At 38.2% G+C, this 18822-nt stretch overlaps 1 protein-coding gene across 1 annotated transcript; it reads left to right on the top strand.

Annotated features, from left to right (window-relative positions):
- The first annotated feature begins 4306 nt into the window (after window positions 1-4306).
- noxa1 (NADPH oxidase activator 1) lies at window positions 4307-17630 on the top strand. The gene is made up of 15 exons (XM_059337226.1): window positions 4307-4480; window positions 4593-4675; window positions 6235-6343; window positions 7459-7593; window positions 8699-8806; window positions 8959-9018; window positions 9104-9141; window positions 10390-10528; window positions 11387-11455; window positions 11717-11804; window positions 13038-13144; window positions 15452-15612; window positions 16055-16163; window positions 17064-17187; window positions 17306-17630. Exons 1-15 carry the CDS (start codon window positions 4307-4309, stop codon window positions 17410-17412), a joined length of 1611 nt encoding a protein of 536 aa, XP_059193209.1. The 3' UTR covers window positions 17413-17630.
- Window positions 17631-18822: the final 1192 nt, after the last annotated feature.

Below are 18822 nucleotides of genomic sequence, written 5' to 3'. Positions count from 1 at the left end.
GTTATTCATGTCTCCTCGATCCTCGCTCCTCGCTTGAACCGGAAGTTCCCCACGACCGTCCCAAAGCTCTTATTTGTGGTTTGTAGTTTCATACCAGAGTGAAGACAGATAAAAAAAGTGTATGAGAGTCTGTCAGTCAGCAAGAAACACTTTTACATTGTTTGTCATTTCCATTCAGTCCCACGAGAGGCTGATCAGTCCTGAGTGTAGGTTTGATATGAGTGACGTCATTTACATTTTCAACGGACAACACAATCATAATCTGGGATATCCAATAATAAATTAATGACCAGGATAGCCTATGTACAGACGCTAATAATAATAATAATAATAATAATGATAATATTAACAATAATAATATAATATAAAGGCAATCCCGTTATTCATGTGCAAGTGTTGAACAGGTAGCTGGCTTCGGAGAGAAAACACTTTTATTATTATTTGTGCATGGCTGTATCTGTGCAGACACAAACAGCTGTTAAAGTGACTGACAGCTAATCCAGCTGGGTCGTTTCTAAACAGTTGAATAAAGGTTAACATAGTGAACGATCATGCATAATGGCATTGCTCTTTGCAGCTTTAGGAGGAGAACCTTTTTATATAGTGTTAATAACAGTAATTGCATTTTTGCATATGTCAGGATATCGTGTCAGGAAGTTGCCAAAATGGGTTCTCTGGGTTCCCTCTGGGTTATGTATATACAGTCTCCTCTCTATATACATACTTATGCTGATAACATGCAATTTAAGGCAAAAGCCACATAGTTTTTCTCATGCATTAAAATGATGTGCTATTTCCACCTACTGTATTTTAATATTTGTGCACACGGGGATCCCTAAACAGGCTTTGAATCACATAAACTGGGTATCACTGGAAAGCTGAGACTCTTGTGGATTCCATTTTTAGAAACATAATAAATTGTTGAAAGCATGTTATTAGCAACGGACGTCTCTTCACATGACGCTTTGGAGGAAAGGTCTTCTCATGTGTCTTAAAACTTTTCCTCACTCGTCGTCTGGATTCCTTGCATCTCTCCATGCATCCCCGGTGGGCGGAACTAAGACACAAGGGAAAGACTCAACGGTGATGCAATTAAGAGAACTGGGATGTACCCAGGGAAACGTGGACACAGAAGGCAACTCTCTCACTAGTCCCCCTCAAAGCCTCTAATCATGTTTTTCAGTGCTGAACAATTTATTTGGCTACGGTAGCTTGTCAAAACCGCTGGTTAAATTGTCTCAACTGTCTTAAGAAAAATGGCTGACATTCAAGTCATGTGACTGTGGTGTAGTTTGCAATAGCATAACATTAGCTTTTTACTTTTATCAGCTGCATTAACGCTTCAAACATAATCAAAGTTGTGTTCATTTGGGAAGATTATCCTGCTGAACAATATGTGCAAGCAACAGAAACGTGTGTTTGCCACAGAACATGTTTTCAGCAATAATCCAAAATCCAAGGCAAATTCTCAATAGACCCCATGGTGATGCTACCTACCTATGGGATGGCCTACAACAATACGTCATTTAGTTTGCTCTCTATTGAAATAATACACCAGAAGAGAAAATGAGGAGAACTAAAATTGTTTTATATCAATAAAGACAACTGAAAGTGAAATACTGAAATATTACAATTAACTAGGAATGTCTTTCAAACATACAATGTACTTTTTACAAATTATCACTCACAATATCAAATCTGTGTTCTAGTCATTTATATGCATTTTATTGGATTCAGTTAAAATTATGCACTTTTATACCGTTATACCGATGTTTCACTACATATGTCATTTTCCTATATTATTGGAAAATTTAAAAGAAATATAATCAGTTGTATGTACATGTAGACTATAGTGAATGACTGCACTGCATGTAGAAAAGGGGAAGAAAAAATAGGAATGTAAACAGTGGATTGAATACAAGGGAGCCAACTTTATTATTCGAATTGCATAACAATTATAATTCTAGTTACTTTACTGATTGAAATGCTACATTACCTTTACAAACAGCCTATTATACGGCAGCTGTGGCTCTGAAGGTCGGTGTCTCTGAAGTATCTTTGTGCAAGATGGTGAACCCCAAGTTGCTCCTGATGCTGTGTTGGTGTGTGAATGAATTCCTGATGGTGCCACGTGGCACGAATGTGTGAAATGTAAATGTCTGTAGTGTAAAGTGCTTTAAGTGGTTGCAAAGACTAGAAAAGCACTATATAATTGCAATCCATTCACTAGTGATGGTGAGATGAAGCTTTCCATCTAATTGGTTCACTCATGAGCTGAAGCTTCATGGTGCTTCAATTGCTCTACTGTGCCCTCAAGTGGACAATAAGTGTAAATGGTAAATGGCATTTACCATTTACACAATACATTATAAAATAAACTATTAAGTTCCTTTTTCTTTGGTAATTTAATATGGTATAATAAACCACTGACAGGCTCTATCAAGCCTAATAAGTCATTTTACTTTGACCACTGAATTGATGTCGATGCAGTATTTTCCATATTTTTTAATGAAGGATTTTTCCTTGAATAGGGGTATTATGTATTGTTTAACTGCTAGGTTTTCTTGAGTTTATAATTTGAATATGTTTTCCGCTAATCAGGCTGCACTATCTGTGGAGTTTCTGGGTGGGGGCACGCAGTGGGCGTAGTACTGCATATAACAACAAAACAACCTGTGCAGCAGGTTGACCCAGTAGACACAGCATTGGAAACAAAAGAATTTCCTTGTTGCCTTGTTTCTAAACATTATGATCAACTATATCACCTTATATTACGAGAGCTCTGACTTCGGGGAAGCAGAGTCATTTTCCTCTCTTGTCTTCCTTCTCTAAAATTGTAAAGTGAGGTCAAAGGTCAGTTTAAATAGACTTCTAAGTAATTCTATGATGTAAACCCAAGAGAGTAAATACAGCCTGCTGCAGTGTGTCAGCATAATAAAATGACTCATTATAGTTAGAGCTGGGATAGAAAGCTTACCCTCAACTGTTACTACACAGATAACAGTGGAGCCCCTGGATCTAATAGGTTGAAGCTTACTAGTATAGGCTTTCATTTATCCTAGATGTAGTAGGGGGGGCTCTCCCACATGACAACAGTCATTTTATCTGACATTATGTCAATGATTTAAGCACATTCCCAAACAAAACACATGTTGTAAGAAATTAATTGTCAAAATTAATTTGAACACAAGATACAGTGTTTTCCTAGGGTGTCACACACATTTAGTTAAAACCTCTGTGACTTGTACAGTTGTAATTGTCATGCCTACGTGCAATACTCCCAGGTGAACCTGTGCCTCTGTGGCTCATATCTGGGGAATGTGGATGGGGACTTCCTTGTAGCAGCGGGGTGGAGACTCATGAGGAATACTGTTTCTCTCACTCTTACTTCCTTGTGGCAGAGCGTGAAAGGCAGCAGGCACTGAGGTAGAGCTGGACACTGACTGAACTCTCATTCACAAGCATAAGGTAAGTGATTACTTCTCTTATTTCTGACGTTTCCCTGATCATTTCTGAACTAAAGTGAACATGTGCAAAGTATTCCAGTCAAATTGTGCAGAATGTTACTGGCCTGGGTTTTTTTGTGTTTATTTTATTTGTTATTAATATTAGATAGGCTCCATGTAAGGTTTGATGAGGGCATTTGTATATATTGTTTTGGATCCGGCCTACATTCTTCTACTTTACTCCATATACAGTACAGGCCAAAAGTTTGGACACACCTTCTCATTCAATGCGTTTTTCTTTATTTTCATGACAATTTACATTGTAGATTCTCACTGAAGGCATCAAAACTATGAATGAACACATATGGAAATTATGTACTTAACAAAAAAAGTGTGAAATAACTGAAAACACGTCTTGTATTTTAGATTCCTCAAAGTAACCACCCTTTGCTTACTAGAATATAAGACATGTTTTCAGTTATTTCACACTTTTTTGTTAAGTACATAATTCCACATGTGTTCATTAATAGTTTTGATGAATTTACAATGTCAATAGTCATGAAAATAAAGGAAACGCATTGAATGAGAAGGTGTGTCCAAACTTTTGGCCTGTACTGTATATATTCCAACTTTACCTTGAAGGGGTAAACCTTTACTGAGGTTAACTATATCCAATCCATTTGATTTCAAATGCTGTTTGCAAAACATGTCATTTACATTTTTTTTAAAAGTTGATTTTATTTGTGCAAATCCTTCATACCCATGTTATCCAATTACTTGCTTATCTATTCTCATATATCATTTATTAATTTATTGATGGAGATGTAATAATAATAAATGTTCTGTCTTCACTGGCCAGAATGCTTTACACTGAGTTAATACGGTTATGGGATGAGGCGGTGCAGGCGGCAGATGCAAAGGATTGGCAAGGGGCTCTGTCCAAACTGGAGCAAATCAGTGAACCCACATCTCGCACTCTGTTCAATGCTGCCTCAGCTCACCTGGTTCTGGGACAGCTGGACCTGGCCCTGAAGGTACGAGAGCTGGCAGACACTGATATTTCTGTCAATACTTGGAAGTGATTATTATTATTTAATGAAAACTTCCATTACAACCACTTGTCTTTTCCCACTTTGTGATGCTCAGGCTTTAGACCTCACCATTGCCAAAGATGAACGTCTTGCTGTTGGCTTCTTCCAAAGAGCAGCAGTGATGATGCAGATTGACAGGTAGAAGGCAGCACTCTGTCCCTAATACTGGCTTACAACATAGACTTTGTTACAAACTTGGGAAATGAAGTGGAAACTATTATTATTATTATTATTATTATTATTATTATTATTATCACAGTTACCATGGTTTACTTAAAGGCGGATTGAAAATGAAAAAATATGACTTATTGGTTGGACTTCAGACCATGGATGTATTTAGAAATAGATGGGCATTCTGTGAAATGCACTTATTTGACTCATTGGACATAAGTGTTACATGAAAATATATCATATCTCTAAGTCTGAAGCTACCACAAGCAGTTGGTTGCTTAGTTTAGACTGGAAACATATGGCCTTGTTTTTTCCAAAGGTGACAAGATCTGTCGGCCAGCATCTCTAAAGCTCACTAATAAACATGTAATATTTTATTTTTTGATTTGTTTAATTATTGTTTCATTTTATTGTTTAATTAAAAACAGAGTGCAAAAATGGCAAAAACACTGGGGTTTTAAAGGGTCTGTCTTTGGTTTTATGGTTTTCAAGGCTCTGTCCTTGGTCCCCTCCTTTTCTCGGTATACACCAACTCCCTCATCCATTGCATGGCTCCTCCTATCATAGCTATGTCGACGACACCCAGCTAATCCTCTCATTTCCACAGTCCAAAACACAGGCAGCAGCACGTATCTCTGCATGTCTGGCCGACATCTCCCAGTGGATGTCCTCACACCACCTAAAACTCAACCTGGGAAAGACTGAGCTACTTTACCTCCCAGTGAAGGGCTCTCCCTCCACTGAGCTCCACATCACTGTCCAGAACACAGTGGTTGTCTCCGCAGAAACCGCTAAAAACCTTTGTGTGACTCTCGACAACCAACTGTCCCTCAATGTTAACATTACTGCTACCACCAGATCCTGCAGATTTTGCTGCATAACATTAGAAGAATCCGCCCGTTTCTCACTCAGAAGGCAGCTCAGGTCCTTGTCCAGGCACTGGTCATCTCACGCCTGGACTACTGCAACTGCCTCATGGCAGGTCTGTCTGCCAAAACCATCCGACCTCTGCAACTCATCCAGAATGCAACTGCTCGATTGGTCTTCAGTCTTCCCAAATTTTCACACAAGACCTATCTCTTCCAACAATACCTCGGTTAAGTCATGGTCACCTACAAAAAAAAAAAAAATGCTATTCTTTAACGTAAAGCACTCCTGTAGCGATTACAGTTGGCTCTTAAAGTTATGTACATACTTGGTTCCTGTGGTCTAAGGCTAGTACCTTCAGGTTGAATGCACTTATTGTAAGTTGCTTTGGACAAAAGCGTCAGCTGAATGACATGTAATGTAATGTAATAGGTGGCTTTGTGTTGGACAATTTCTTGGCTGGGCACAGTCACCTCCTGGAGCCTTTTTTTTTTTTTTAAATCACTGTGAGGTTGACTGGCAACTAGCGGCAACTAGACTCCATGAAATTTCTGAAAAAGAAGAAAAAGTTTAACCCTGTAGAACCACAGTGTTCAGTTTTTTACGTGAAGGTCTTTAGATAACTGTAACTGTACATCTCTCTGTTTCTGTCTCTTTAGGTTGGAGGAGGCTTTATCAGACTGTATCTGGGCACAGAAACATATGAGAGGGAACACGGTCATTGACTACAGACAGCTGGGACTGCGATTCAAACTCTACAGCTGGCAGGTCTGACAATTAGCCGCACTGCACTGCACTGCACTGCACAGTGACTTGTGACTGTGTGTCATCACCTCCATTTTTTAGTTCAAACGTCACATACACCTGTAGGCTAACAAAGCCTCATTCATGGAAGCTGAAGAAGAGGTTACACAACATTGCATATTTCTCACAGGTCAGATAAGACATGATTCAGCTTTCCACAGACATTGCAGCTGTGTTTACAGCCAATCAGAAGCAGCTCAACTACCAGAGTCCAACTTACATGCTTACAGAAAGGCTTTAAAGACTAAATTCAACATCAGTGTCATCGTTCAGCATCATTTACCTCTGACATGATGGAAATGATACCAAACTGCCTTTCTTCACCAAACTGATTGTTTGATTCCTTTAACAAAAGGAAACACATCACATTTTAGTTGTAAAGTAATTTTGGTTTAAAATTGGCAAATTTACCCCAAAATACACAATTTTAATACATCTGGACATTAAACTTGCTTATATTTTGGAATATATTAATTATTAGTGTTCAGTCTCAATCATTTGAATGATGACTTAAGAGGTGGATACTTGATACAGAATAAAATTACTTTATCAGTAACAGAAGCAGTTACAGTTTTGCTGCCATCATGGGAAAGCAGATCCACAAAACAGTATTTAGGAATTATAAAACAATTTAACAATTGCAAAAAATGAATTGGAACATCCACCGTCGGTATAATAGTAGGAATATTTCTTAAATTAAAGAAAGATAAATGCTGCACCATAATACAATACTCTGACAATGTACTTTGTAGGTGGAAAAGGTGAAATTGGCACTGGTCTCAGCTCCAACACAATCACCTCATGCACAGACATATCACCCTGAAGAACACTTAATGAACTATAATGCTGCCCTTTATAGTCTTAGTAGCAGAACAGTGTTTTTCTGATAGCTCAGCCCTTTGGTGTCTTAAAACTTTCTCCAGCCACCAATTGGAATAATGTTGATTATCATTGAATCATTGGTACTTGTCCCCATACAGACACTGTATTGTGGCAAATGGTGATGCAAAATCCCAGTAGAGATAGCAGGAAGATTAATAGGATGGAACTAAAATGTATCACTTTGACGTGTCCCCTAGGTATTATATAATGCAGCAGCTGTGTACTGTCGGATGGGCCAGTGGGAGCAGGCCAGGGAGGTCCTGCTATCAGCCTCCCAGGAGAGAGGAGGAGGTCGAGGGGGGAACGTAGAGGTCGCTTTGGAAAGTGTCCAAGTAAGTGTCACAACTTTCAGAACAGACAAGGAAGAATATGAATTCAACTTTGGTGAAAAATGTTCAAAGTCAACTGCCCCTACACTGTTTCTGGTGTGTATTTCTGCCATTGCCATATTTGATGCCCTAACAAGGACAAAGGTTTGAAGATGATTCTCCAAAGTGAGGACCGTTGTGTCTGCCACTTCTTAAAACACAATGAAATGAAAACTTTGACTTCCTGGAAAACAGTGAATTATTGGATGTGCTCCTTTTGGCAATTCTGGTTTGTCACCTATCAGGTATTAGCAATGCCAATGAAAGCCATTTAAATAGAGTGCAGGTATACATGCTGCAGCAGCTTATGATGTTACACCTCATAAACTATAAAGTTCTTGTGACTTTGGTGTGTATATGATAATTCAGTCATGTAGCCACAACATACATTTTAAGTTGTAATGTGAAACAGACATTGATAGTGCAAAGAAGAACTCTGCAAGTGTAAGGGTGTTTGCATGACTTTTCCCAGTCAGGAACCATTTTTTTGTGATTATTCTGATATCACATGAATGCAAGGTAAATATAAAGAAACATTAAAAGCTGTATCGAATGCCATCATCACTGCTGCCAAGCTTTTATTTCAACTGAAACTGACCAAATCCCATCTTGTGAGTTGTGGCTCAGTATAGTGGTTTGTATGTTAAATGCCGACTGTAAGCTTTCACACATTTGAAAAGAATTCCACCATTCTGCTTCCTGCATCAGCTTTGCTCTTCTAAAGAAGCTGTCTTGGGTGGCTTTCTCCATTAGAGTAGTTGGGGCTGGTGGTCATGAGGAAGGGGTGCACCCACACCAAGGTTAACCAGGGATCACTTTAATCTTCAGGACACCACTACCCACTTTGAAATGATATCTCACTGTTAAGTCCCACTCCAAAAACCTGTTTCATCAGAAAAGTGTGTGTTTTTGATAGTAATAATGTTGGGTTTTTTAAGTTCATAGATCTCCATGGAAGCTCCAACTGCAAGGCTGGAAATACATTGACTTAAAATAATGATTTACAAATCTAAAAAAGCCAGTTGGGAAAAACAGTAAATATCATCATTTGTATTGACTTAAATAACAGAGGGAAGAAGTCCTGGCTCCTCTCCTGGTGCCTGAGGATGTGGTGTTTCGTCCCAGGAAACAGGATGTGGACCAGCTGCAGCAAAGAGACTTCCTTGGCAAAGCAAAGGTAGAGTGTCACCAGGGCCAATGTTGTGTTGTTGATGTATGGTATAATACTTATTAGATTATTACTCCAGCTTGCTTTTGCCACTTTTATTATACTGACAGAAAAAAATCCCAAATGTTGTAGAACAGTCATGTAAGGTGCTCTGATTGCAGGTGATTTCCTCTATGATTCCCAATGATGACTTTGGTGGCTTTGAACCTCTGAGGCTGCAGGTAATAATGAGCACACTGTAAGTATGAATAGCGATATTGTTGTCAGGCACTCCCTTTGTTAACTGTTACCTTGTCTTCACCACAGAAACCTGGTTTCTATGAGCCTAAGATGGATGGAGCTCAGTGAGTATTATTACCAGTTACACAGAAATTCACTGTAAACTTTAGATGTAAATTTATAATGAAATCTGAACAGTATTATGTCTGTATCATGTGTTATACTGCTGCAATGAAACAATACATTCATCATTCAACATTTTTATAATTATTATAAGAACATTATTCTACTATGCTGATCTGTTCTGTATCACAACATCTATTGCACATCTGTCCGTCGTGGGAGATGGATCACTCCTCTGTCTCCTCCTCACTGCAAAAAAAGAAAAGTTGGGTGAACTCAAAATTTCAAGGCAACAAACTTCGATAAAATTTTAAGTTGGACAATTAAACTAAATATTTTAAGTTTTGTTTTTGAGTTTGCTCAACTCTGAATTCAGATTTTTGTCAACTCAACTGTAAGTTGTACTAACTTATAATTTTACATTGTAATAACTTTTAAACCTTACTTCTGCTAACTTGTGCTGAATTGGCACAATTGTAACGCCGCTAGCATCAGTTAGCCGTTAGCTTTCGCTAATGACTGAATTTCAACGCAGTTCCCCCATTTCACAACAAAGAAGTAAGAGTTAGCAGAACTATTGTCCCTTGTTGTGACCCCAACTTGAAGATATAAGTAACAATAACTCACAAACTTGTTTTTGAGCATACAACAGGCTTCCTTTGTTGTGCTAACTTACATAATTGCCCTAAATGTCAATTATTTATATTTCCAAGTTTTACCAACTTAAATCACTGTTTTAGGCCAAAAAATACAAGTTGGCTTTTTTGCAGTGCCGAGGTTCTTCTTCTTTTTCCCCTGTTAAAAGGGTTTTTTGAGGAGTTTTTCCCTGGCCGATGTGAGGGTCTAAGGACAGAGCGAGTCGTACCATGTACAGTCCGTAAAGCCCTTTGAGACAAATCTGTGATTTTGGGCTATATATATAAAAATGGAATTGAATTGAATTGAATTGAAATTAACTTTATTTACAGGAATTTACTGTTAATTTCCAGTGAAAAGTATTACAATGTACTGTAAACATTCAGTAATATACTGACACAACTGTGAACAGTAATACACTATATTTCTAAAATACAGTAAGAAACTATAAAAAATACAGTACTTTGCAGGTGAAGCTGCTGCCAGTTAATTACTGTAAATTTACACTGAAAAGTTATACAGTGTATTTTTAACATGAGCTGATGATGGTAATGCTACTATTGGATAACACATTATAGTTATAATTCATCTGGTTTCTTTTCATCACCCATAAGGGATTCTCGATACATGCGCATCCGGACCCCATACATGGCTCGGGGCACAGGACAGCTGACAGTGCCAGGAGGGGCTATGGTGTTTTTATTTGGCGAGGAGGACAGGGATGGGATGGCAACTGTCATATATGATGGACAGGTGAGAAGAGAGATCTATGAATCTATGAAATTATAATGAGCAAAAGATAAGTTGCAAATTATATATGGACTACTCATATCTAAAACTTTTGTTGGAATGTTTGTATGTCCTGAGAAATATAATTGTGTCTATTCTGAAACTTTGATTTTATATCAATTAAAATAAAATATTTGGCCATATGGATGCAGCAGAATGTGCTGAAAATACCACATTTACATCTCATGACTTTGTAAAGTGAATATGGTAGCTTATAGTTGCCTATATAGATTCCCGATGCACTGAGGTCATCTGGTTTAGAAACCTGTGATGCTGCATCTCTCAAAAAGCTGACAGTTGAGGACTTTGCTTTGTCATTGTTGTGGAAAGTTTTAATATCACGGTATGATGACAATAGGCCAAGGCTAACATTTTCTTGGTAATGTGAACAAGCCAGATTTTCCTCTGTTTTTCAAACAAGTTAAATTTAATTTCATCATTAAGTAACTGAACAATGCAGTCAGTAGGAATTAGATGTTCAGTCCCAACCTAAACAGACATCATACACACCTGTTTTCTTCTGTTTATCATTGACACCAATCTATCTATTTATCAATCAGTGCCTCAGATTTAAGCCTGCACAGCACCAAATGGCAAACAGACAGGTAGTGACTCTCTGTTGAGCACAATTAAGCATGAGCATGAACAGTGTAAATATATTTTTTTTCCAGAAACACAACTCCAAATGTATGATCATGTTTGCTACAATAAATAAATAAATGCTATTTGCAGACACAAAAAGCTCATGGTGGCCGGTGACAATGTTTTTTTTCCAGTGTATTATATATTTCAGTGTCTGATTTTCCGTGCTTTATTTTGCAGAGAGGACTTCTGCCAATGTCCCTGCTTGAGCCTGCAGATGTCAAAACTTCCAAAAGCAAAAAGGAGAATGTAATGTGTCTTAATCTATTACAATAAAGCAATTTATGATGTTTTGGCCAGTACATTTCAGAGTCATCTTAAGCTGGGGCTTCACTTGTGAGCTCTAACTTCAGAGACAAAAATAGACTCTAGTCTAGAACAAAACTGTTGTGTCAGGAAAAATACATAAATGTTCTAAAAAAAATCTGCTACAATAAGGCCCTTTAGTTGGAAAAGTTACCAGATTAAAATGCTATTTATTTGACCTTTACGTGTCATCTTCTTCCATAGAGAGTTCCCAGTGGGATCCCTCTCCCACCAGGACTCAAGCCACCCACTCGTCCAAAGCCCCAGCCCAGCCCTACAGCTCCTCCTCGAGGTAAAAAGTCAATCGTCCTCCTACTTTTGATAGAGTGATAGAGAGATAAGCTGAAAATACAGCATTCCCTTATGACCTTATCAAGTCAACATGGTGGCTTACAGTTGCCTGCTGTACAGATCCAATCGACTGCGAGTTTGGAGTTTGAGTAGTGTTTGTGTTTAATATGTCTGTCTGCTGTTTGGTGGAGAAAAGCTATGGAGTTGGTTGTAATTCCTTATGATGTGTAGAATGATGATTGTTGGAGCTTTAAATTCAGTGTCAGACAGTGTTGTCTTTCTTATGTGCTGAAGTACAATTCAATGTTGCATCTTAGGTCCGCAGTTGAGGTCTCGGTCAGGTCAGTATCATTTGCTAGCTTAAATTTGAGGTACATTACTGGTACAGAATAAGTATAATGTGTAAAAAGTCCCTATCCCACCCCACTTCCTTACACACTAACAGAGCGGCGACCTGTTCAGGGTGTAACCTGCCTCTCGCCCCAGGTCAGCTGGGATCCACTCAAGCCCCTCCCCCACCCACCCCGTAATGAGAAGTGGTTATAGGTTATTTTGTCCCCCATCACATTAAAGGGATAGTTCAGATTTTGAAATGGGCTTATATGAGGTACCTAGTCAATATATTGCCTGCAGTAGATGATGGTCTGCAGATTCCCAGTTTGGAGAACGCACGCTCCAGGCAAGAAACAAATTAATTTATTGCGGAAGACGGGGACTGCAACAAAACACTCATAAGAGTGCGCTTATATGCTGACGATAACCAAAATAAAAATTGGTAGACATATTCCAAACATTGACTGTGTGTTAGTACCTCATACAACCCCACTTACAATAATCCAAACTATGCCTTCAAGGGTAATTGTCCATTCTAAACAGGATTATTGCAACAAGAAAAAAGTCTCCCAATGTAGGCACGTAAGCACTGTTTTAAGACAGAAATACTGTAAAACTTTCCTTTAAGCACTGCTCATGTTTAAGCTTCCGGGAACATAATAAAAACTGCAGTTTCTAGTCATCTTTAGAATCACAGCTGTGTTCACAGTTAGTCACGATCAATAAATTAATATCAGATTGACCAAAAAATATCAACTAAATCTAAAATTAATCTACTATTTAGTGTTCCCCTTCAAGTTTCATTTTCAGAATGAAGCAGACTCAGAGACATCTAGCCTACCTGTTAGGTTAGACCGTGATCGTGTGTGCTCAGACAATATCTGTACTGTTTTTTCTGCAGCCCATTTTACCTCAGACACTCCACCTCCATCCTACATCACTGCCACCCACATACTGCCGTCAGCCTCAGAGCCTCCCAAGTACACAGCCAATGCAGCCAGCGACCAGGTAATGTCCATTTTCACTCAAAAGCCAAATTCATCTGTGCAAGCTGAAATGTGGATTCACATAGTCATTTTCATAACACATACAGTTTAACACACACACGCACACGCGCACACACACACACACACACACACACACACACACACACTCCTCTTTCTAACTGATCTAAATATAGGAGCATTGTGCAGACTTTAAAAGAAACTGCTTTGTAAGGTTGAACTTAGTAGGGGGAACGCTGATGTGTCCCGATTAAGTCACTATGATGCTCAAGGGAGGCAGGGTTTGGATATAAATATTCTTCTCTGCATGCCACAGTGACCTGAGAAGATGAATTCTTATGTGAAACAACTAATGGATCTCCTGTTCCACATTTGCTGTGAAACAGTTTCTTTCTGTCAAGGTTACTCAGGAAGATTTCAGTTAAAATTTACATTGATAATGCTTTTTAATATCGTCCGGGCCAAAATGAGTGGACTTTGGCAACCTGCTTCATCTCGAACAAAAGCAGCACAGAAACATAATTTAGTCACTGTGATAAATTTGTTTATTCATCACGTCAAGTCAAGTTTATTTATATAGCACATTTCAGACGACAGGCGTAGACTCAATGTGGTTCAATAAATGAAAAACAACACAAACAAAAAAAAATAGGCAAATATCATACATGACAAAAGAAACAAAAATACAAATATAAAAGCATACAGTATAAGGTTAGATAACATGAAGTAGGTTATTACAGATATACAAAATGTATTACAGTTAAAAGGATATACAAGACACAGATAAAATAAATTCTTTGTTTTACTAGGAACCTGTGTTGAGAAGTTAAAATGGGAGTGATGTTCAAACCGTTTGGTTTTTCTCAGTATTCTGGCTGCAGCATTCTGAATAAGCTGGAGTTTATTCAGCACCTGTTTTGTCAATCCAGCAAATAGAGCATTACAGTAATCTTATCTACTGGAAATGAACGCATGAACCAGTTTTTCAGAATCTGATTGCCATAAAAAAAACAACAGATTTTAGATATATTCCTAAGCTGATAGAATGCAGTGTTGGACATATTAGATGCATGTTTTTGGAAGCTAAGGTGAGCATCCAAAATGATACCCAAGTTTGTTGAATGCCTACAGGGTTTTACGGACAAGGGGAGCTAATAAAGGTAAATCTGTTGCCTCAGCGGCTTAGGACCCACTAAAATAAACTCTGTTTTGTTTTCATTTAGCTGTAAAAAGTTACAGGCCATCCAATGTTTAAATTTCAGTTATACATTGGATGGGGTCAGTCACTGGGCTAATATTGTTGGCAGAGACTGATATGTATAATTGTGTATCATCAGCAAAGGATTGATATGAAATGTTATATTTCTGAATGGTGGACCCAAGTGGAAGCATATACAAATTAAACAGCAGTGGACGAAAAATAGGCCCTTGAGGAACTCCATACGTAATGTTAACTAAATCATATGAAAATGGAAACAGAAAAAGATTGATGAGTGAAATAGGAAGAAAGCAATTAAGAACTGTACCTCTGATGCCTAAACAGTGCTCGAGGTGCTGAAGAAGAATTGCACGGTCGACTGTGTCAAAGGCTGTGCTGAGGTCGAGAAGTACTAACACAGAAATTTTGTGGTTGTCAGAATTATTTTTAAGATCGTTAACCACTTTGACAAGAGCAGTTCTGTGCTGTGATTGATTCTAAAACCAGATTGGTATAGATCAAACAGAATTGTTGGTAAACAATCTTTTCAAGAATTTCCCCCAGGAATGGAAGTTTAGAGATTGTTCTGTAGTTTTCAGGAACACATGGATCAAGATTTCTCTTTTTAACAGTGGTGTAATAATGGCTTGTTTGAGACCAGTGGGAAAGATGCCAGAGCTTAGGGAGACATTGACGATCTTAAGGACATCATCTATTAAGCAACTGAAGACATTTTTGAACAACTTAGGCAGATAGATAGATAGATAGATAGATAGATAGATAGATAGATAGATAGATAGATAGATAGATAGATAGATAGACAGATAGATAGATAGATAGATAGATAGATAGATAGATAGTTTGATTGTTTCCGACAATAGTGTATCTTTTAGTAGTGTGTGTCATAGTGTGTCATTTTTTAACTTCCCATGTTCTTAATGACACTCATGCACTGTTTTATTAAAGTTTGATTATTATCAGTAATAGTATTACAAGTACTAATTGTAATTGTAGGGGCAGAAGTAATGCTAGTACTAGAGATAATAATACTTTGATTAGATTAGTATTTGCGTCCTCATTATCTTTTAATGTTTTCCTGCTCCTTGTTCCCAGCATGATGGTGTAGCTCAGGGAGCAGAGGGAGGGTCTGTGGTGGTGAAGGTCCACTACAAATACACTGTGGCGCTGTCTGTCCCTCTGGACACACCGTACAGTGAAGTGAAGGAACGCATCGCTCAGAAATTGGGCCAGCCAGCATCTCGGCTGCGCCTCAGGTAACCACAGGCCTGCCAACCCACTTCTGTTTCCTTGAATTTTAACAAGTGATGCTTCATTTCTAAAAAATATGCTATTCTTTGCACACTACACCCTGTGGGTCCAATATCTGTTACGGCTACCAAAGCCTTACAAGACATAGGACACAGAGTGCAGTGCCCCATAGACATGATAACAGTAATAAACAGAAGAATATAATTGACACGGCATCATCATGGGATTATAACGCATCCTAAAACATGAAATGGCATCTAGGATTGATAACATTGGGGCCATTTAATTTGTCTAGCTGTTGAAATAAAAATAGGAACTGATAACAACAAATATGCTTCAGAGTCTTGTTTTCATTGTAATCATCTGTGTCATCCTAGAGTGAAGTTGTTTTTCTATCCTCTGCCTGATGATGCGCTCCCCCACCCCCAACTCTCTCTCTTTTATCAGACATAAACCGCATGGCTCCAAGGTGCTGATACCTCTGGATTACAAAGTGGAGCAGGGCCGAACTGTGCAAGAGGTAGCTGAGGCTGGTCGAGCCACCTTGTGGTGCCAGGTGAGGATTTAAACCCACAACTACACACATCGGCTGCAGGGTTGCAAGGGTGTGTCTAGGTGTCACAGTTACCCTGCCAGATTTTATTATTAAAGCTGCACTCATCATCACTCAATAGCTTGGTAGCTATTGCAGTTTAATTTACTATTGAATGATCTAAAGGCAGATTTTATCTATGGAGGCAGCTTTCATGACCAATAGAAATATTTTGAATTTCCAGGGTAGAGGCATTTAAGTCTCAACTCTGGGGTTTAGTTACTCTTTTATAAGAGAAAGTTTAAGTAGCGACTGCAAGGGGCTGCGCTACATAGCATGTTAATAACCACAGGTTGACTCCATCTAATAAAAGAAGTACAAACTAGGTTTAAAACTTAATACACCGTCAGACATCTAATCTAATGCATACCATGCTATAGCATTATCAGATGTCATCTAGCTTTTTTTAAATTATTATTATTATTTGGAATTATTATATGGTGCCCCAGTTTAGTTGGCAACTGTGTCCAGTGGACTGCAGTGGCTGTAAAAACAAACAAAAATCAAATAATTTGCATATTGAATCCTATTAAGGTTTAAAATTGTATTAAGATAAACATTTGTTGAAATTGTGTCTTTTCCCCTCTCTTTCCCCAAAAAATGCAATCTTCAATTATTTAAGTTTCAACTCTTGTTTATTAATGATGAAATAAGCTGTATTGATTTAATTTAAACTGATGTTTTATTTTAACATATTTGGAGTGGGTTGTTGCTGTTTTTTTAATGCCACACCCAATCCCAGTGTTTTCCATGCAGTCCCTTAGAAATAGGAGAAATATGAAATATGAGATGATTCATCCAGATAGTTATGCAACAGCTATGTTAATAACAACAACAGCTCCTCATTGTGCTCTAATACTTCAGACAGAAGACCCCCTGGTCAACCGTCCTATCCTCTACCAGATGGTGGCACTCTATGACTACGCTGCTCAGGGCCCAGCGGACCTAGAGTTTAGCGAAGGAGACACTATCGACATCCTGGGCGAAGGTGAGGACCTGCAAGTCAATCTCCACATTTGTCAAGCACTTTAATTTGACATTTTCTCACACAGCCTCATCCCCTGTTCAGATGTGAGTCTCACTGCATCTTTATGGGTTTTTTGTAGTTAATGAGGAGTGGATGGAGGGACACAATGCAGGAAATATCGGAATCTTCCCGTCTTGCTTTGCCTACCAGGAGAACACGGACAGTACAGAGATTGCAGAGTTATAAAAGCAAATGTGTTACTATGAAGTCTAATACACCTGTTAATTTGAGAATGTTGGCAGCTTCCAGCTACAAAAAACTCAAACACCCTTATAAGGGCATATTATGGACTTTGTTTTGACTTTTTCATACTTTAAAAATATTTATTTTTGTTATTCTAATGTTGCTTAGAATATGTCGATAATACTGAAGAGTATGTTTATATTAAAACCTGCTGTACTTTGGCTTGCTTTTCTGTATCCTATGATATCCCTGTTTTATACCTGTTGTACCGTGTAATATTCAGATAACCATTCATACTGAACCTTATTGAACTTTGAACATTTGAACATTGAACTAACATTTTACTAATATTTCTACAGGGTTATAATGATCCTGATCTGGCGACTAATATTGGACTAATATTGTAAAGTGTTCGGATACCATTTCTCAAAGAAAAGAAACATTTTAACATTTTAATTCCTTTAATTAAACTCTAAATGCTGTAATTAATAAAGTGGTGGGGAAAGACGGATTATTTTATTTATTTCTTGGCCCAAAAGTAGTTACGTGATACTTTTAGTAGTACAATGTTAACTCCCGTAACACAAAGGCCCCAAATTCCCCTAAAAATGAGAAGGAACATGACCTCGGTGGACTATATAGGAACAAAGTTGACAGTACTTTAAAGAGTATAGTAAAGTTTAATAGTTTTCATCATGTAATTATCTAGAAGACGATTGTACAGTTAATGCGTGAAGAATACATTTTAAAAAAGCATTCCAAAAAACTTTGAAAAAGTATAGATATAAGTACAAATATAAGAGAATTTTCAGTCAAGTCAATACACTGAACACAAAATATCTTTGTATGCTGATGATCTCCTATTATACATATGTGATCCATTGTCTAGTGTCCCCCACATTCTGTCAACATTAAAATCATTTAGCATATTCTCTGAATACAAATTAAATCTCCAAAAAAAGTCAGTGCTTCCCGATTAACGATCTGGCCCTGGAACTTACGCTCGCAAAACATTCCTACAGAGGAGCAGGCCCTCGGGCTGCCAAATTTCCTCGGCTGCGAATGTTCAGAGGCTATTACACTGGTTTACCTCACAACAGAGTGGCTGGGTCAAGCTAGAGGCCAAGTCTTGCATATCTTCGTCTTCCAGGGCACGTGCTTGCGCTAATCTCCAATTTCCCCCCTCCCAATTCACATGCAGCTCTATTGTAGTTGCCAAGTACTTGAAAAACTGCACTCTGCCTTCCAGCATTCCTGGACTTCCTCAGATACTTCCATCTATGGGACTTTGCTAGAACACACACCACTTCATTCCCTCAAATTTCACCTGTCTCCATCATGTTTGTTGTTGTTGTTCTTGTCGCTGTCGCAATTATATGATGTCAGACGCTCTGACACCGTTACTACAGCAAC

The sequence above is a fragment of the Centropristis striata genome, chromosome 7, assembly GCF_030273125.1.
Source record: "Centropristis striata isolate RG_2023a ecotype Rhode Island chromosome 7, C.striata_1.0, whole genome shotgun sequence".
Taxonomy (NCBI): Eukaryota; Metazoa; Chordata; class Actinopteri; order Perciformes; family Serranidae; genus Centropristis; species Centropristis striata.
The sequence above is the reverse complement of the archived record's forward strand: the minus strand, read 5'-3'. Positions and strand labels throughout refer to the sequence as shown.